The sequence below is a fragment of the Leopardus geoffroyi genome, chromosome B2 (assembly GCF_018350155.1).
Source record: "Leopardus geoffroyi isolate Oge1 chromosome B2, O.geoffroyi_Oge1_pat1.0, whole genome shotgun sequence".
NCBI lineage: Eukaryota > Metazoa > Chordata > Mammalia > Carnivora > Felidae > Leopardus > Leopardus geoffroyi.
Genome location: NC_059332.1, coordinates 122420912 through 122441725, shown reverse-complemented (window position 1 = coordinate 122441725; position 20814 = coordinate 122420912). Strand labels below are relative to the sequence as shown.

At 38.1% G+C, this 20814-nt stretch overlaps 1 protein-coding gene across 15 annotated transcripts in view; it reads left to right on the top strand.

Annotated features, from left to right (window-relative positions):
* AHI1 (Abelson helper integration site 1) overlaps positions 1–20814 on the top strand; it is a 214469-nt gene continuing 193655 nt past the window's right edge. For 10 of the 15 annotated variants that reach the window (XR_006717587.1, XR_006717588.1, XR_006717589.1 and 7 more), the window contains exons 1-6: positions 3640–3886; positions 8280–8347; positions 8795–8919; positions 15874–16514; positions 16997–17044; positions 19274–19455. Coding sequence is in view for 12 of the 15 variants with exons in the window: in XM_045499722.1 (XP_045355678.1) it covers positions 8338–8347; positions 8795–8919; positions 15874–16514; positions 16997–17044; positions 19274–19455 (1006 nt within the window). In the remaining 3 variants the exon portion in view is untranslated. Of the gene's footprint in view, positions 98–3616; positions 3887–4250; positions 4330–8279; positions 8348–8794; positions 8920–15873; positions 16515–16996; positions 17045–19273; positions 19456–20814 lie in introns of those variants that run through there. The other 5 variants (XM_045499726.1, XM_045499724.1, XM_045499718.1 and 2 more) reach the window with 4 other exon arrangements.

Sequence of the window (20814 nt, the reverse complement as noted above, 5' to 3'; positions counted from 1 at the left end):
AAGACTATGGGAAGACAAAAGGACGAGGTAGGAGAGAGGCCTCTGAAGAAACTAACCCTGCCAACATCTTGATCTTGGACTTCTAATCTCCAGAATTGTGAGGAAATAAATTTCTGTTGCTTAGGCCAACCAGTACTTTGTATGGTAGACCTAGCAATGCAGTACAAGCAGTAACGCCAACATCTCTTTTGATTGGTTAATGGATATTTTGTAGAGGGGAGAAACATTTTGTCTATCAACCATACTTAGGTCTTATTCAATAAATTTGCTATTTTATATTTATTAAATGTTTTGAATGCCCTAAATCTATTTCATGAATAGTTGGCCAATTTTATTATGAGCGCTACTACTCTTGATTGCTTGCCTCTCCTAGTACCAGTAGGAACTCAGTCTGGTGCTCTGAGCTAATGAGGGAAAGCAACATATCTGCTTTCTCCAGTTTGAACAGGGCTTATTTTTATATTTACTATATATTCAATTGCCTACTGGATATATCCCACTGAAACTATCTTTTCCTTTATACCTGCTCTTCCTGCCTTTCCACTGTTAATTAATTAGCCATTTTCCATCCAGTTACCTAAGCCAGAAATCTCAGTACCTTTACAACATTTTTTATTTTAAAATACTTTCAAACTTACAGAAAATATTGCAGGAATAGTACAAAGAACTTCTATCTTTGCCCAAATCTTCCAATTGTTGACATATTACATTTGCTTTATCCTTCTCTGTCTCTACACATACTCATATTTTACTTATTTATATATACTTTTTTCTGAACCATTTGAGGAAGTTACAGATATGAAGCTTCATTACTTTTAAATAATTCAGTGTGCATTTTCTAGAAACAAAGTATCTCCTATATTACCAGACTGTAGTGATCAAAATCAGGAAATTAACATTGTTAAAATACTATCTAGTCCACAGATCCCATTCAAATTTTGTCAATTGTCCCAATAATATCCTTACAGAAAAAGGATACAATACAGAATCGTATGTTCCACTTAGTTGTCATGCCTCTTCAGTCTCCTACAACCTAAAAAAGTTCTTTAGTTCTTTTGTGTTTCATGACCTTGACAAACTTTTGGATAGTAAAGACCTATGATTTTGTAAAATGTTCCTCAATTTGTGGTTGTCTGATCTTTCCTCACGATTAGATTCAGGTTGTACATTTTTGGCAGGAATATCACAAAAGTGTGTTCTAAGTGTCTGTACCAGGTGGCTTACAATGCTGATCTGTCCTATTACTGGGGATGGTAACGTTGGTCACCGGTGCCAGATTTCTGTACTGTCAAGTTCCTATTTTTCCCTTTGTAATTAGTATTTGGTCAGAAGATACTTTAAGACTATAATGTTCCTCTTAAAATTCTCACCCTCTGGTATTAGCATACATTGATGATTCTTGGCTGAATCAGTTTTTACTATAATAGTTGCCAAATGATGATATATCTACCTACATCATTCCTTCTACATTTATTAGTTGGCGATCTAAGAAAGGACGTTTCCTTATGCCCATTTAAAAATATTCATGTACTTATTTCAGTATAGACTCAAGTATTCCTATTTTATTCAGCAGATCATAATCTATTAATATTATTAAAGTGGTGCTCAAATTGCCCCAGATGTTGCTGATGGGGGGCTCCTTCAAGCTGGTTTCTGAGTCCCTTTCATATGTTCCATTATTCTGTAAAAACTCTTTAATTTCTGGTGTAAAAAAATTTTCCAGGCTCGTGTTATACTTCCCCTGCTCCTGTTCTGAATAAGCCATTTCCCCAAGAGGCTCTAGTTCCTTTAAATAGAGAATGGTGTTTAAAAACCAAGAAATAGGCATTATGTGCTCATTGCTTCTAGGGTATCATTGTTCCTTACATCTCTTTAGCAGAGGGAGCTAGGGGAAAAAATAGCTAAGTGGATTCAAAGTATGGACAACCTTTGAGGTGAGATGTGGGGGAGTAGGAGTTTACAAGAAGAGATTTTTCAGGGAGAGAAGACAATATGTGGAAGAATGGGGACATGAGGGTATGGATTGTTTTGCATGGTACACATGAATTCAATATTGCTGAAGCATAACATTGAAAGAAGGCAATGAGAGAGGAAACTAGTCAGGCAAACGGAGTGTCTTATAGTTTAAGTAAAGCGACTACATTTTCTCCTACAGATAGTCCTTGAAGAATTTTCAGGACAGTGGCATTATCACATTTATAATTTTAGTGAGGTCATTCTGGTAACTGTATGGAGGATGGCGTTCTGGAATCAAAACTGGAGTCAGGGGACTGGTAAAGACGCCATCCCACAATAATCTTAGTGAGAAGTGATGAAGGCTGGCACAAAGCAGTGGGAGTCAGGATGGATAGGCTATACACTGGGAGTGTTAAAAAAGCAGAGCGGACATAATTTGGTGTAAGAGGCATTCGGGATGCTCTTTAGGTATTTGGAAAACTGGGAGGAGAGTGGTGGTTGAAACCAAGATAGAAATCCAGAAAGGGTAATAGATTTTATTTATTTACTTATTTATTTATTGGTGTTTATTTATTTTGAGAGAGACAGAGACGAATGCGAGTGGGTGGGGGCAGAGAGAGAGGGAGACAGAATCTGAAGCAGGCTGCAGGCTCCAAGCTGATGCGGGCCTTGAACTCACGAGCTGCGAGATCATGACCTGAGCCATAGTCGGAAGCTCAACCAACTGAGCCACCTAGGCGCCCTGAGGGTAATAGGTTTTCAATAGAAAGTTGAACAGTTCATTTTGAGATACCTCAGATGGGAATTTTTTTCACTGCCTTCTCACAGCGTTTGGGAGAAACAAATGAGATGTGCTTTGTTAAGTGTGGTGGTTCTAATATAAATGGAAAAGCTGGCCTCCAAAGAAATATGCATAACACTCTCACTTTACAAACTAAGCAACAGGTTATAGCATAGAGCATGACTACAAACTGCAAAAAATTCAAGAGCTGGGGAGGGGCCTGACTAGTATTTTTCCATCCCTGGTGACTCGGAGCTAAAAATGGCGCCTCTGGCAGAAATTAGAAAGTGGGAGGGGGCACTTGGCGTGGAAAAAGATGAGGGTTTTCTTTTTGTTCTGCTTTAAACACATGGCGACATAACACCGCGCCAGACGAATCGTGGAAATTTGTTTCCTTAATATCTGGTCTGTAGCACAATTCTATTCTCCACGCTTAAAAGGATGTTTCATTTTTGTGCGCGCGATCGCTAGGGCGGTGACGTGCCTGTTGCTTTCCTTCATTCATGCTTCTCGCCTTGGAGGGCTCCACGACTGCCTCCCTGTCTATCCCTGCCCCCTCTCGTTTTGCTCCAGCGATGGCTACGGTTTTGAGGGACAAAACGCTTTTTCAGGCGTGACGACCAAATGGGTTCAGACCCTTCCCTGGGCCCCTTAGGGCTTCTCGGCCGGGCATTTCTTTCTCTTCGGAGGGCCGCGGCCTCGCGCTTTCCGCACGGGCACGAGGAGTCCGGCGCGCGATCACCGGAGCGCGTGCCCGGCCGTAGTCTGAAGGCCCGCGGGCCGGCGCGCGCGCACCGCCTCCACAGGCGCCGCATTGCAGCAGCTCGGGGCCCCGGCGTAGGCGGCGCGGGGGCGGGGCCGCGGACCGGAGTCTAAGTTGGGCAGCGGTCCAGTCCCGGAGCTCGGGCCGCATCGGTTGTCGTGGGAACGGCGGCGTAGGCAGGCGCTGACGTCAGCAGGCGGCGCGCCGCCCGCACTGCGGCACCTAGTCGGCTCTCTGAGCCGGAGTGGCTGGCTGGTTGCTGGGTAGCTGCGGGGGCGTCCCGTGACTGCCCCGCCCCGCCCCGCCCGGCGCGGTAGGCAGATTCGCACCGTCCCAGTGTCCGCCCGGGGGGAACGGGCCGTCGGCCGCTCTGAGCTCAGTTCTCTGTGAGTACGCTGCAGGCCTGCTGGTGGCGGGAGCCCGGGCCGGGCCCTGGGCCTGCCTCGGCCTTCTCCGGGGACCGCGACTTGGGGGACTGCTTGAGTCCGAGAGCGCGGGGGCGGCACTGCGCCATCGCAGGCTGACCCGCCAAGTGCCGCGGAGCCTTGGGATGTAGTTTCTGATGAATACCTCTAAGTACTTTCCCGTTCCCTTCCCTGGGCTCCCATGCGTGGGCTCCCATCCCGGGCCCGCCCAGTGTGGTGTCCTGAGCCAGCGTGGAGGGAATGCAATCTTTGGCTTTCCTACTCCGGATTCTGGCTTAAAAGCATTTAAGTCAGATGCGCACTAAGGATGTTTATTTCCTTTTAGGGTGTCTGTTTCCTTTTAGGGTGTCAGTTTGGTGCTGAATCTCGAACCGGTGAAATGCCTTAATTACATCTGAGAAAAGGTGATCAGTGTGTTACGTTTATAAGAAAAGGGTCGTTTTGATATGTATGTGAAAAGTACACTCTTTAGAATCGCTACCAATGGTTGTGCTGCATTTCAGCATTACTGTGAGAACATCTACTCACTGGGGTATATAGCTTTCACGTTTTGAGAAAAGGATGCTAACAATTTTCTCACCTGTTGCTTTAACTATTGCTGTTACTGATTGGGCTTTCAGGAGGAAGATTGCTCCTTGTGAGAACTCTGGGAAGTTTTTAAAAAATATCTGAAAAATCCAAATACCAAACGTTTTTTAAAACCGTGCTTGGTTTATTTGTTTATCTTGTTTATTTATGGAGGCTATCTTCATTTATTAGTTGAATTATGCATACAGGGTTGTTTTTTTTTTTTTTTGGATTCTTTTTTTTTTTTTTCCTGTGCTATAAAATTCAGTTAAAGGGTAAATTATTCAAGCCTCTGCTTCTTCTCCCCATGGTCTTTACACATGTATTGGCCAATAATCAGACGTTTAGAGAAAAGGAAATATGAGATGAAATGTACTGCATCTCATATATAAATAGCAAAATTTAGTATTTCTTAGCAGCTCCTATAAAGGGATTTGTGAGGGAGAAGCTTTAAAATAATGGTATATATGAGGGCCAGAGATTCCATTTTAAATTCGTCCCTTAATTTTTGCCAGTGATGTTACTAATCAAATGTTATTCATTCAAACACATTAATGTTTGGATGTGATTATTTCTGTTATGTATATGCTATATTAAGTAATATTAGTGTCTATGCAACTATACATTGTACTACTGATAGTAAATAATGTGAACTTGTAATTCACTTGATGTATTTTATTTATGGCACAATTATTTTTAGTACTATAATAATAGACATAATTTTATTGAGCACCTACAATGTGTCAGCCACTGTGCTGATCACTTTGCTTTTCAGTATTTCCTTTTCTCCGTACAATAAAGTAGGTGCCATTTTAATTTCCTGGATCATAGAACGTTTTACCAAGGTGGAAATAAAGGGCTGAGGTAGAGAGGGAGGTGTAAAGCTCAAAGCACTGTGGGATCACAGAGAAGTATTTAACTGCCCCTTTAGGTTAGAGAGCTCCCAGAAAAGATACCATTTGCATTTAGTGTTAAAGGATAGTTAGGAGTTTCCTAGACAAAAGAAGAAAGTCATTTCTTAGGAGAGAGAGGTGTACGTGTAATGGTACAAAGGCAAGAAGGAGTTTGGCATGATTGAAGGCTTGTAAGTAGTTGCACATGGCTAGAGTTCAAAATGTGTATGGAAATGTGGCTGGAGAAAGAGAGGTTTAAAAAAAAAAGGGCAGGGAGTCATCTTATAAGTAGCCTTGAACCCCGGTGGTAAGGACTTACTAGTTTTTCCAGTGGGTGATTGGAATCTAGTGAAGAGATTTAAAAAAAAAATTTTGTAATGTTTATTTTTTTTAGAGAGAGAGACAGCACGAGTGGGGAAGGGGCAGAGAGAGAGGGAGACACAGAATCTGAAGCAGGCTCCAGGCTCTGAACTGTCAGCACAGATGCGGGGCCGAACTCACGAACCACGAGACCATGACCTGAGCTGAAGTTGGAGGCTCAACTGAGTGAGCCACCTAGGTGCCTCAGAATCTAGTGAAGATATTTAAACAGAAATGATGCCATCATGTTTGTATTTTAGAAAATTCCTCTGCTTGCAACGTGGAGGATGACTTATTCATTTATTTTTAAAAGGATAGGGTGATGGAAACATGGAAACAATCTTAAGAAAAAAAAGTAAAAACTTTCCACAGTCTTTTTGTCTCTCAAAGCTACTGCCTCATGTCACTGCCTTTGGGGGTGGGGGAAGACAGTTGGAAGCAGAATTGTAGAAATAATTATCCACACGTTTCTATAGATCTCACCTTCCATTCATTCCTCCACCTATGGCTGCCGGATTTCTGCCCATTCACAAACATTTTTGCAAACACGTGACTTCCAGACTGCAGATCCAGTGGACGCTCTTCACAACTTGCTCAAATCTTCAGACTGGCTCTCCTTGCTGGATTACTATATTCTGTTGCCTACCAAACAATCTGATTATACATACACAAACACAGATTTATATATACAGTGCTAATAGCTGTCATTTTCAAAGGGCTTGCCATGTTCTAGGCATTGTGCTAAGTATTTTACATGCATATTCCTATTTCATTTTTACAAAAACCTTGTAATTTACAGTTATGATTCCCTTTCGAATGATTAGGAAGTTGAGGTCCAGAGATTAATTTACTGGCAGGTGGAACTGGGATTTGAATCTAGGGATCTGACAGTGGAGCCAATGTTTGTAGCTGGTTAGTGCCCCAGCTCAACATGCCCCACCAAGCTCACCTGAGTGTTGTCCCGGTAGGAAATATCTGTTATAATCGTAACAGATGTTTATCAGTGCTTTTTTTTAAGGCATTGTTCTAAATCATCTAACCTTTACAACAGCCTTTTGAATGTGCACCTTTAGATTGATTTTACAAATGAGGAAACAAACACCTAAGGTCACAATTAATCGTTTGTAAGACTAATCCCAAGACTTGGGTTTTAAAGTTCTCCGTTATGCTTGTACTGTATTCCAGTTAGTAATACTACTAGCCTAATTATTCTACTTGCAGAAGCACGAGAATCATCCTTTACTCTTTGTCCTGCCTCTTCAGTCGTTTTTATTTTATCTTTCTGAAATGTCTAAAATATCATAATTTTTTTTAAGGGAAAACAGGTTAAGCTGAATATAAGTAAGCCTTTTCTTAATGACTCAAAGTCATATATATAGTTCAGCTGTTTTCCTACGTATTGAATGACCAGGGAATATATAAATATTAGGTTCTTATTTGCTTTATGTTTCAGTTACTGATGCACTTGCCTTTGAGTCTTCTCTTTTTTCTAACTTAGAGTAGATTGGAAAGTGGATGACCAAACTTATTAGATCTGTATCTACTAGAAAGAATACATTCGGGCTCCCATCAGTAAAGTGTAAGAGTCTTTACTGTGTGGATTTAGTGACATCTATTTTGTCTGTGTACCAGATAGTTGTTATATTTAAACTGCATAATAAGGTGTATGTGTGTAGTCATTGTTTCCTTTTTAGCGTTTCTTCTCAGACTTTTCTGTCCAGAATACCCTTAATATTAGAGGAACATGAATGTGGATCCCCAGGGATCTGGAGCCTCAACCAATAATTGCTGAGCCAATTCAAATTATATTTCTCTCTCTCTTTTTTTTTCTTTAACAGTCTTCCACTTTATTCTTTAAAATGTGTGAATATTATGCTCTAAGGTGGAAATTAATATGTTTTGGACACATACCTCCATCTTTAAGTAAAATTGGAAATGCAGGAATATGTATGCTGAGTTTATCCCTGGTTTTGATATGTAATAATACACACCCAGGTTTTTATTTGAGGAGAATGATATGAATGCTTGTGCTTAACCTTCTCTATTGTTGCAACATTTTCAGTGGCAGGTACAAAAATGTTTAAATTCATTTTCTGTTAATATGGTACCCACAGTCATACTTTACCAATATAATAGTGTGTGCTCTTGGGAAAGTCAATTCTGGGGTGGAGTTTGGCTTCTTAAAAGTACATTGAAAAGCTTATTTTTTACTTACAACACTTTTATTAAAAGTGCATTAATATACAAAGTATGTATTTACTGCTTTCAAGATTCTTTTTAAATTTTTTGTTTCAAACATATAAATATTTTACCCAAATACGATCCAGTTTTCTTTACCTTTTTTCAGACCCTAAACTGATTTGAATGTATTTAAGTCATTTGCATAAGATTAAAGTAAGAGAAGAGAACTTAGCTTTATTGGTATAAATCTTATGAGGTAGTAGATAAATCATGACATAATCTTGTATGAAGAATGTTTTGTAATTTTTATTTGCAAATTCCATATTACAAGTAAATTCTCTTTGTTTTGATAGGATGCTTATCAAGTCAGGGCTTTACGTTACAACTTGGTGCTCTCCATATAGCTGAGATATGCCCACTGGTAAGACTTTTATGAAATTTATATATGCAATACATGTTATTTATTTATTTATTTATTTATGTATTTAAAAGTTGGGATTATTTAAAGGGATTCTTTAACCGATTAATGAATAAAGTCAATGTCATTAACCAATATTATATTTAGATATAGTTTGGTTTTCAATTTCTATTTAATGTTAATATTTAATGTTACTGTGCATCATAAATAGAAAGTTAACTGAGTAAAGGAAACTTTTAGAGGGAGTAACAGGTGAGAGGGATACAGGTGAGTGTGGTGACACCATAGCCAAAAGAAGAGTTTTTTAAGAAGAAAGGACTGGTCACTTCTTCTAAGGTAGCTAAAGAACTCAAGTAGTTGTCTAAAGACTGTGTTCTTTAACATAATAATAATGCAGATATGTGCTATAGTAATATTGTTCAGAAAATGATGAGTCTTTATCATTTGTAGTGGAGAGTGAAGCCAAACTGAAAACCAGAGTTCGCTTTGAGGAATTGCTTAAGACCCACCATGATGTTATACATGAACGAAAAAAACTGAAGAAAAAAACTGGCATATCTGGAGAAAAAATTGTAGTGAGTAATCAGTTATTTGGTAATGATGACTTATATTCTGCATGAAATTATGACTCTCATATTAAAACTCTGAGGAACTTTGGAAATTAACAACAGTAAAGCTATGTCATGGTCAATAATGTGTGGTAAAATAAAGTTTACAGTAAAATCCACATCACTCTTGGGGTACTGAGTTCAGTCTTGAGTGCTGTCCTATGAGAATAACGTAGACAGAGTGATGAGAGATTGGGCAAACTCAGGTGCCCACACATATTACACATTTTTAAAGAAAATGAAGATTTTTAACCCAGCATTGTGAAGGACTTAGGGAGTAATTATCTTACTTCAGCTATTCAGTGGCTTATCTAGACTTACCCAGTCTAGATAATTTGATTCTACCCAGCAAAAGCAAGAGGAATCAGTGGAACCTTAAGACCGTAATTATCCTTTTGTACTTGAGGTGCACTTTCAAATGATAGAATTTTTTTGGCAGTACGTTTGGAGAGATTAAAAATGCAGAACTCAAATAGCACTAAACAAATCAACAAATGACTGCAACCTGATTCCAGGGTATTATAAAGTGTCTGTAATAGTATCCACAATTAATGTAATAGTCACTCTTTAAACCTGTCTAGCTACTTCACTCCCACCTTTTACTCTTTTGACCATAATCTGTTTTGTGCACGCACACACACACACACACACACACACACACACAAATAACTTCATGCATGTTCTGGTAAATTGGTATATAGTGTTTCTTTGGCAGGAGTTTTAGAAGTTATATATATAACCTGTATTTTGTAGCAAATTTTACCCTATTCTGAATTTTGTCATGTGCTCTCTTCATTCTAATATTCTCTTTGGCAGTTACCAGTGTAATAGTATATATTCTCAAGTGAAGCAAAAGTAAGTACTGACATTAGCCAGAATCAGCTGCACACACATACGGGGTTCATAGTACACCTGCGTAGTACTGCACATCAGTTTAGAACTACTTACAGAATGGGGCAGGTTAGGTCTCCTGTAGTGGATGCTGCCCTTAGATAGAACGTGCTTCTTCTGGTGGTACCAGTATGTAGTTTGGTAGGGAACAGAGGCATGTGGAGGATGGAACATTGCTTATTGGGATATGCCCTTTCCTTGAGCAAGTTGGTATGTACTCAAAAAAAGCAGAAAGAACCCTGGAAACAACTGAGGATATTTTTATGGACTTATTCAAAGTGAAACCTCATATTTTCTCTCACTATTAGAACTGGGCTTTGTGAGTATGCACCAAATGCTGTTTAGGCCTGGAATGCTCAGTTAAGTGGACAGCCAGAAAGTGGGCAGAAGGTACATCCATTTACCTATGGTCCAGTTTAGATATTGGGAACACACAAGTGTGAGGTGACTAAACATGACCTACCCAGCCTCTTTTAGTTCTTAGGAGGCCATTTAAAATCTCTCTCTCTCTCTCTCTCTCTCTCTCTCTTTTTTCAGAGATGAGTATACTAGGAAAAAATACTTAGGAAAAGATTGTTCAGCTCAAAAGAAGGGGGGATATTCCTGGAGGACTTAGAGGGAAACAAAATGTTTTTGAAATGATTTATTTTAGGAGTAGAGGAAGAATATCTGCTTCTATTTACTAGATAGCAGTGCTTTTCTATCTTTCAAGCACTTCTAAACATTTTATGCATATCCACTCATTTTTAATACAAACAACAAAATGATGTGGTTTATCTCCATTTATAAATGAGGAAACTAGATCACAGAGGTTGAATAATTTGCCTAAATTTGCACAGTTAGTGGTAGAACCAGACAGAATTCACAGGCTTAACAGTCTGGCTGTGGAACCTCCTCTCCTAACCACAACCCAGTAGGATCTCTTTCACTAAGGTGCGAAGAGATGGGACCTCTTCACAACAAAAACAAGGAGTCTCATGTACAGAGCAGGCTGACATGGGAAGGGAAGCTGGCTGAAATAAGAAAAGGAAGCAAGGAAAAGGCTGTAATAACTCGTAATAATGGCAGATTCACCTTATTTTTTAGCAATCTATTAGGTACTGTGATGAGAATTTTCCAAATGCTGTTTCTGATTCTCATGTTAATCATGGAACATAGGTATTGAGGCTCTTACTTTGCACATGAGAGATTTTATAGACATGACAGATTTTATAGACATCTGAACAGAAAAACCACTTAACAAAGGTGTTAAGTGGTTTGCCAGGGCCATATAACCAAAAGTAGAATAAGTGAGATTTAAAACCACCACCTCCCATGTTCTTTCTTTAGTTGTTTTTTTTTTAACTATATCTTAAGCCCAAAATAGTAGAATTGGTACCAATGGAAAATGTAGTTAGTGATGTGGAAGATAAATTTGAAGCATTCTTCCATGAGAAGAAGTGGCTAAAACACTTAAAATGAAATAAATAAGTAGTGAGGACATATAGAACTATTGGTCCTACAAATAAACGTTCCTGGACATTTATTTTTAATTTAAAAAATTTTTTATTCCAGAGAGAGAGGGAGAGCATGTGTGTGAGCGTGAACAGGAGAGAGAGGCAGAGGGTGAGAGAGAATCTTAAGCAGGCTCCATGCTGAGCATGGAGCCTGATGTGGGACTCAATCCCATGACCCTGGGATCATGACCTGAGCAGAAATCAAGAGCCAGATGCTCAACCAACTGAGCCATCCAGGCGACTCTAAACTTCCTATTTTTAAAAGTAGACTCGGGGCGCCTGGGTGGCGCAGTCGGTTAAGCGTCCGACTTCAGCCAGGTCACGATCTCGCGGTCCGTGGGTTCGAGCCCCGCGTCAGGCTCTGGGCTGATGGCTCAGAGCCTGGAGCCTGTTTCCAATTCTGTGTCTCCCTCTCTCTCTGCCCCTCCCCCGTTCATGCTTTGTCTCTCTCTGTCCCCAAAAAAATAAATAAACGTTGAAAAAATAAATAAATAAATAAAAAGTAGACTCTAAAATAGATTTTTTAAATGACAGGCATTTGACTTACAACATTGACAGATCAAAAACAATGACATAAAGTTTAAAAATAAAAATTTGCAGGGACGCCTTGGTGGCTCAGTCAGTTGAGTGTCTGACTGCATGGCCTCTAACCAGATCGATTAAGAAAAAGGGAAGACACAAGTTACCAATTAGGACTATAAGAGGGTATTCACTGTAGATGTTACAGACCTGAAAAGATTAACGTAATATTTCAAATAATTTTATGACAATAAATTTAGCAGTTTAGATGAAATACATAAATTACTTCAAGGACACAGACTACCAAAGCTGACTCAAAGAGACATAGATAACTTGTATATTGAACACCTTTAAAAAATGAAATCTGTGGTTAAAAACCTGCCCATAAGAAAACTACCTACTTTTCTCAGGTGTCCACATTGGTAAATTTTACCAAACATTTGAGGAGAAGTAATAGTGATTCTGTACAGACTGTTACAGACTATACAAAATGAGCAACTGTTTCTCTACTCTTTGGGCAGGCAAGCGTTAATTATCCTGATACACAAAGACATTACAAGAAAACTATACCAGTATCCCTTTTGAACATAGAGCAGACATACTCCATAAAATATTAGGAAACCAATCTTAAGTTATATGGAAAGGATAATACCCCATGACCAGATAAAGTTTATCTCAAGAATACATCATTAACTCAGTATTAGAAAAATCAGTCAACATAATTCATCACATTAAAAGATTAAATAAAAAAACAATATGATTGTCTGTATAAATGCAGTAAAAGGATTTGACGGAATTCATCACCCGTTCTGTTAACTCTTAAACAAAAAGAATAGAGAATTTCCTTAACTTGATAAGGGGAATCTATAAAAACCTATAGCTGACATCATACTTAAAAGTAAAACATTGAAGGCTTTTACCCTAAGTTTGAGCTTATGTCACCATGAGTATTCATGATTGTACTGGTGACCCTGACCAATGCAATAATGCTATTTTAAAAGATGGCATGAAGATTGAAAAGGGAGTAAGAGTGTCTCTGTTTACAGGTGACAAAAACCTACAAAAAGTGCTACTAACTAGAACTATTAAGTGGGTTTCTCAGAATATAAGGTCAAAGTTGGGGTGCCTGAGTGGCTTGGTTAAGCATCTGACTTCAGCTCAGATCATGATCTGACAGTTCATGAGTTCGAGCCCCACATCAGGCTCTGTGCTGACAGCTCAGAGCCTGGAGCCTGCTTCCAGTTCTGTGTCTCCCTCTCTCTCTGCCCCTCTCCTACTCACACTCTGTCTCTCTGTCTCTCCAAAGTAAATAAATATTACAAAAATAAATTTATCAAAAACTGTACAAGGCGTGTTATATCCTGATAACCCCCAAACTGCTAAAAACAAAGATCAAATAGATACTCATGTTCATGCATCAGAAGAATCATTGTTGTCAAATAATAACTGACAGAACATTATTATCCACTCTCTGAAAGTTGATTTATTGATTCAATTCAATTTTATCAAAATGCCAGTAGGTGTTTTTTTTTTTTTTTAAGAATTGAAAAACTAATTATAAAACTTACTTGTAAATTTAAGCAGTGGACCTAGAATAGCTAAAAACAATTTTTAAAAAGAAGAACAAAGTTGAAAGAATTTGACTGTCTGATTCAAAGCTCATTGTAAAGCTGTAGTAACCAAGACAACCTGTTATTGTCATAAAGATAAACATATGATTCAGTGCAACAGTATAGAGTCTAGAAGTAGACCCAAATGTGTATGGTTAATTGATTCTTGACAGAATTGCCAAGGTGTGCCAGAATTGCCAAGGAGTGAGAAAGATAACCTTTTCAAAAAATGTTGCTGGAACATATCTCCATATACAATATTATAAACTATGATCATATCATGTTCAGAAATTAAATAGAAGTGGAGCAAAGACCTAAGCATAAGAACTAAAATTACATGTTATAGAAGAAACAGGATAAAACCGTTGTAACCTTGAGTTCTGAATAGATTTTCTCAGCATACAAAAGCATGAACATAAAAGAAAAAAATATGAATCGGGTTTGTGAAAATTCAAGACATTGCTAAGAAAATGAAAACATATGCTATAGATGGAGAAAAATATTTTCAACAACATACTGATAAATTATGTGTAGAACATTTGAAAACTCTTAGAACTCAATGATTTGAAAATAACCCAATGAAAATGGGCAAAAAAATTTTAACACTTAATCAAAGAAGAGATCACGTGTAAAGATTTTCAATACCATTGCTAATTAGGGAAATACAATTTAAAACAGTAATGATAGGGTACTCTGCTGACAGTGCAGAGCCTGCTTGGGATTCTCTCTTTCCCTCTCTCCTTGCCCCTCCCCTGCTTGCACACTCTCTGTCAAAAAACAAACAAACAAACAAACAAACAAAAAACTTAAAATGTAAAACAATACTGAAATGCCATTACACACATATTTAAATAGCTAAAAAACAAAAATTGACAACGGTAAATGCTGATAAGGCCATTATGGAAATGGAACTCATGCATTTGGAACTACAAAATGTTACAGCCACTTTGGGAAGCAGTTTGGCAAGTTATTTAAGAAGTTAAACATCTAGGGGTGGCTGGGTGGCTCAGTTGGTTAAGCATCTGACTTTGGATCAGGTCATAATCTCACAGTTCATGAGATCAAGCCCCGAGTAGGGCTCTGTGCTTGTCAGAGCCTGGAGACTGCTCCGGATTCTGTGTCTCCCTCTCTCTCTGCCCCTCCCCCCTCAAAAATAAACATTAAAAAAAAAAAAGTTAAACATCTACTTACTCTATAGCACAGTAATTCTTGGGTGCTTATACAAGAGAAAAAACATGTAACAGTGCAAAACTGGAAATAACTCAAATGTTCATTAATTAGTATATAGAGAAACAAAATATAGTATAGATCCATGCAATGAAATACTGCTGAGCAGTTAAAGGAATAAACTACTACAAATGCAACAACATGAATGAATTCCAAAGCTTTATGCTGAGTGAAGGAAACCAGTCACAAAAGGCTATATACTGTAAGATTCCATGTACGTATGGTGACAGTTGTACCTACCTGAAGCATGCCGCATGTCCCTCTCTCTGTTCACCTGCTTGTCCTCTGGGTGAAAGTCACCATCTGACACAAATGGAGGTGAGGGACAGAGCTGTCCTTCCCAGCTCCTCAGTTGGTCATCCTCAGGTTTAATCCCCTCCTTCTGCTGATGTTACTTGATTCAGGGCTTATGTGGCTTCTCCAGAATCACCCTTCCACGGAGAAGTCTTTTCCTACGGGTTGTGGTTTTTTTCTGCTAATTTCCTCAAAGATCTAATCCTTTCTATTTTTTATCCTTGGGAAATTTCTCAGAATATTTATTCTATTACTAGTAACATTTCTTTTTGATTCCTAGCCCTTTTCTAGTAAAAATATCTCTTATTTTAAATAATTTTAATTAGAAAGATATATAGGCATGTATTTAGTCTGTGATTTGATTTAACTTGATAATATTTAATATTTAGCAGGATTTTCAGTGATGTATTTGAATCAGTTGTAGGGTGATTCTAGAACTATAGACTTCTGACTTCAGAATATAATTATGAAGCAAGATAAATGACCTGTGTTTTCTGTAGGGGGAATCTGAATTGCTTTAACTCTGTGCCTCTTTTAGCAATTTCTCAAATACTTTATAATTAAAGTATACATCATTCTGCCAAAGAGAAAAATAACATTTGAGGTTTGAGCAATTTATTCACTTCTGAAAAGTCATTAACTACTTTTTCTCCCTGTTAATTACCTCATTTATCTGAAGTTACTCTCAGAAATTACTAATTGAATGCTGAGAGAATAAACTAGGATAGTGCTAATGAGATGGTCTAGAATGGTATCAGTGTGTCCAAGTGAAAAATGTAATAACTTTCCCAAGATTACACATTGGACAACGATCATTGTGCTTTCTCTTTACATAACTGAACTGTGGTCGGCTGAAACTTTGTTATTGTGTCTTCTTTTCCCAGCTTGACGCTGTTAGAAGCAATCTTCAGAAAAGTAAAGAAACTAAAAGTGATGATGTAAGTGCTAGTAACACTAATAACCCAGAGAAGATCATGCCAGTCTCTAAAAACAAACTAAGGAATCTCCAGTCAGCCCCTGAAAATCCAGATGATGTCATTGCAGAGGAAGACAAGCAAGGAAAGGCGAGTAAAAAGGTAAAAACAGCACTCCAGGTGACTGCACAAGAAATGGAACTGGCAACTCCCAGGAAGAAGGTGGATTCTATGCATCGGAAAGCACAAACCAGGTCACAGCCAGGTGTTGCTCGTCAGAAAAGCGAGAAGGCAGATGAAGAAAGAGAAAATAATAATTTAGATGAGGAAGAAGAGCTGATGCAAGCATACCAACTTCAAGTAGCTGAAGAAATGGCAAAGGAGATTAAGAAGAAAATAAGAAAGAAACTCAAAGAACAGTTGACTTACTTTCCTTCAGATACTTCATTGCATGATGGCAAATTGAACAGTGAGAAAAAAGATACTTCATTACATGATGGCAAATTGAACAGTGAGAAAAAAGATACTTCACTGCATGATGGCAAATTGAACAGTGAAAAAAAAATAAAGAAAAAGAAGAAAGTTCCAATCTCATCTAAAGCTGAGTCAAGGTACTTTGTGTTGATAAATATGAAAGGTCCTCTTTAAAAAACACTAGTGTTCTCAGCTTTTGAGTAATATCTGCAGTTATACTAAGGAAATTCTTAACCTTTCATGTGAACCATGAATACCATTGTATTGCCAGTACAATAATAACAGTTATGCTTTCCATAGCACCTTAGTATATGCTCAGTGCTTTGTAAGAATTAACTCATTTATTCCTTGTGACAACCCTATGAGGAATAGTAATACTATCATCCTGTTTTGCAGATGAGGAAACTTGAAAGGGTGCAGTCACAGAACCAGTATGAAGTTTAGCCAGAACCTTACCAGTCTTGTTCTGGAGTCTCTAACCCTTAACTACTTATTTATATCAGCTTATTTAATAACAGAAACCCAACTTCTCCCTCATTTTTGAGTTATGAATGCCTGTTCAGATATATGAATATAGTGTTTTTTTCGTTCTCATACAAGTAACATGTGCTTATTGTAGAGCATACCGACATAAAGAAGAAGCTAAAAGTAATCCAGCCATCCAGAGGTAATCATTATAAGAAATTTTGTATTCTAGGTTTTTTTTTTCTATATATGATACTTACATATATGTGTTTGCATGTACAATGTGAGTTTCTGTGATCATACTTGTATTCTTATGTCTCTCTTTGGGGAAAACAAGATAAAAAATGTCTTTTAACTAATTACCTTCATTTTCTATAATCCACATTTACATAAACAACTTGAGGTGAGAACATTCTATATTTGATTATTCCCTGGCATTCAGGGACAGTTTGCCTTAGTGTCCTCACCTAAACATAATTCCCCCTTGCCAAAAGCTAGACAACCAGTGGTAACAAAGGGAAGGCAAATAGATTTGCTACATGAACACGTTACTATATGTATTGGTTATCTGTTGCTACATTAAAAAGCTACTCTAGGGGCTCCTGGGTGGCTCAGTCGGTTAAGTGTCCAACTTAGGCTTAGGTCATGATCTCATGGCTCATTAGTTTAAGCCCCGAGTCGGGCTCTGTGTTGACAGCTCAGAGCCTGGAGCCTGCTTTGGATTCTCTCTCTCTCTCTCTCTCTCTCTCTCGCTCTCGCTCTCGCTCTCGCTCTCACTCTCTGTCCCTCCCCCTCCCCCGCTCATGCTTGTGTGTGCTCTCTCTCTCTCTCAAGGATAAACATTTAAAAAATTAAAAGAAAAAGCTACTCTAGAAGTTAGCAGAACAGCACTTATTGTCTCAACTTTCTTTGGATCAAGAACCTGAGCCTGGCTTGACTGGGTGCCTCTGACTCAGGGTCTCTCGTAGGCTGCAATTAGGACGTCAGCTGGGGCTGCGCTCATCTTCACGCTCGGCTGGGGGACATCGTTGTTCGAAGGCTTGCGATGTCTGTTTTTAAGTTTACTCATGTGGTGCTTGGCAGGTCTCAGGTCCTGACTGACTTTTGGCCAGAGATGTCAGTTCCTTGCCACATGGACCTCTCCATATGAGCTACTTGGAAAGGGAGATAGAGAGAAGTCATAGTCTTTGTGAAACCTGATCATGGTGTGGGAGTGACATCTATTACTTTTGTCCTATTTTGTCTATTAGAAGTGGGTCACTAGATTCAGCCCACAGTCAAGGGAAGGGGATTAGACAAAGATGCTAATGGCAAGAGGTGAGGATCGAGAGCCATCTTAGAGCCTACCTGCCACAGTATACCACAAACCTTTCTTAAAACTACCATGTCTGTTATGAACTGGTAAGCCATACTCACTATTAAATATTAGTTCATGAATTTTAAATAAAACCATGGGTTACATGACTGGCATGCAAAAGATAGCTCTCTTTAAATAAAAATACATGTATTTGGTGATGTGATAAAATGGCATGGCCTTCTGGAGTGATAGGCAGTTTTGAAATATTTTTCTAATCTTTTTATTTCTCAACGTGTTTTTTAAAAATATGACTATATATATTGAAGTCAGTTTTTTATTACTTAGATACAGATTTTTTACTTGATAAATTACAAACTTTAATAGGCTGGTTTTTCTCCACAACTCAGTATGCTTTTAGGCTGCTACCCCTTACCATTTATTGGTTCACGTGATGCAGAACTTTAAAATTATTAATTTTAATAACAGCCTTCTGAAAATGTAGTGGTACACCAGCCACTGGAAAACACAAGCAATTAATCATTACCTAGAAGTCAAAAGTTGGGTATTTGAAGCCTCTTGAAAGCAGAACAAACTTAAAACATTTTTTTTTTGTTTTTAAATAATTTAAAAATTCCTTCATTAGTCGTTTACTTGGCAACAGGGTGAGGATCCTTTCAACAGTCAGTGGAAAAACAGAGCCCCTTGTCGGGCTCTGTGCTGACAGCTCGGAGCCTGGATCCCGCTTCGGATTCTGTGTCTCCCTCTCTCTCTGCCCCTCCACTACTCATACTTTGTCTCTCCTTCTCAAAAATAAACATTTTAAAAATTAAAAAAAAAAAGAAAGATCTATTGCTGATAAGCATGTAAATTCATTTTTTTTCTGGGAGTTTACAGCTTAAGTTTAATTTGGCTCATGGGTATGTAACTCATTACCAAATATGAAATATTACCCATTGATACCTAATTTGACAGTTCACCATTTTAGTGCATAATAAAATATATGTATCCCCTTAGCAGGAAATAATACTGATTTTAGGATTATCCTTGACTCTGTTCATTGTTCACTTTGCTGCACCATTAAGAAGAAAGTGAAGAATGCATTTGTAACAGCTTGTACTTGGGTTGTATTTGCAGTACATTAACCATCTCTGATGACACAGTTGAAGGTGAACAAAAGAAGAAATCTCCAGTTAGAACAGTTACTTCAGATTCTCATCAAGATGGTAAAATAAGCTCAATGGAAGAAAATGGAGAAGACAGCATACAAGAGGACACAAAATCCAAACCAAAAAAAAAGAAAAAGAAGGCCAGATCAGGTTTGTTATCCAAATTAAGTGAAAAAATGTGTGCCTTGATAAAAAGAATTTGATTCTAAAACTTTGAGTCCTTAAAACTAAAGAATATCTGGTTCCAAAGACTATAATTGAAAAAAATCCAATAGAACATACAGTCGACCCTTGAACAACATGGGTTTGAACTGTGCAGGCTCATTTAAACAGATTTTTTTCGATAAATAAGTACAGTACTGTAAATGTATTTTCTTTTCCTTGTGATTTCCTTGTAACATTTTCTTTTCTCTGTCTTTATTGTAATAAGAGTATATATATTCTTGCCAAATATGTGCAACATGTGAAATACGTGTTAATCGACTATTTATGTTATCATTAAGGCTTCTGGTCACCAATAGGCCATTAGTAAAGTTTTGGGGGGGGTCAGAGGTTAAACACAGGTTTGCAACTGCACAAGAGGTTGGCGCCCCAACCCTGGCATTGTTCAAGAGGTAACTGTATTTGGCACTTGTTCTTGGGTTCATCTATATTAAAACATTGATTTATTTGTAACTGTGGGTCTCTGTGATGAGTTAATATTACTTGAGTCACCTCTAATTCTTAATTTAATTGAACCCTAGAATGACATTAACTTTGTAGTTCACTTTTGTGGCACAGAAGATTTCTTCTTTATACCATTGAGTTTTAGAACCCCTAAATAAGACTCGTAGTTATTAAGAGCTATAAATGGTCACAGCCAATAAACATTTCAGATGTTAAGGCTGTATCCCTCTGCTAAACATTGTTGTCTTCCCATGTCCTCAGCCTAATTCAGTTTCTGTTCTTTCTTCCCACTTTTCCTTTCCCCCCACTTACTTTCTATTTTTCTCTTGTTTCTTTCCTCTTATTTTTCTTTACTTGTTACTGCCTTTTTCCTACCTCTTATTTTTTTTTTCCTTTTCAATTTCCATTTTATTGGCCAAAAAATGGGACCAAAATAGGCAATTTTTAAAAAATTTAATGTTTATTTTAGAGAGAGAGAGCAGGGGAACAGAGAGGGGACAGGGGATCTGAAGTGGGCTCTGCACTGACAGCAGGGAGCCCAACGTTGGGCTCCCTCTCAAGAACTGTGAGATCATGAAGATCTGAGCCCAAGTTGTATGCTCAACCTACTGAGCCACCCAAGTGCCCTCCAGAATAGGGAACTTTAGAATTTATGGTAGTTATTCATTGGATATGCAATTGATGATGCTTTGTGGTTCCCGTTACTACATTTTTAAAATGTTTGTTGCAGTGTGGTATACATATAGAAAAGTGTGCAGGTGTCGGGGACACTACTTAGTGAATTTTCACCAACTGAATGTGCCTATAAAATCATCATCCAAATCAAAAACAGAACATCATTAG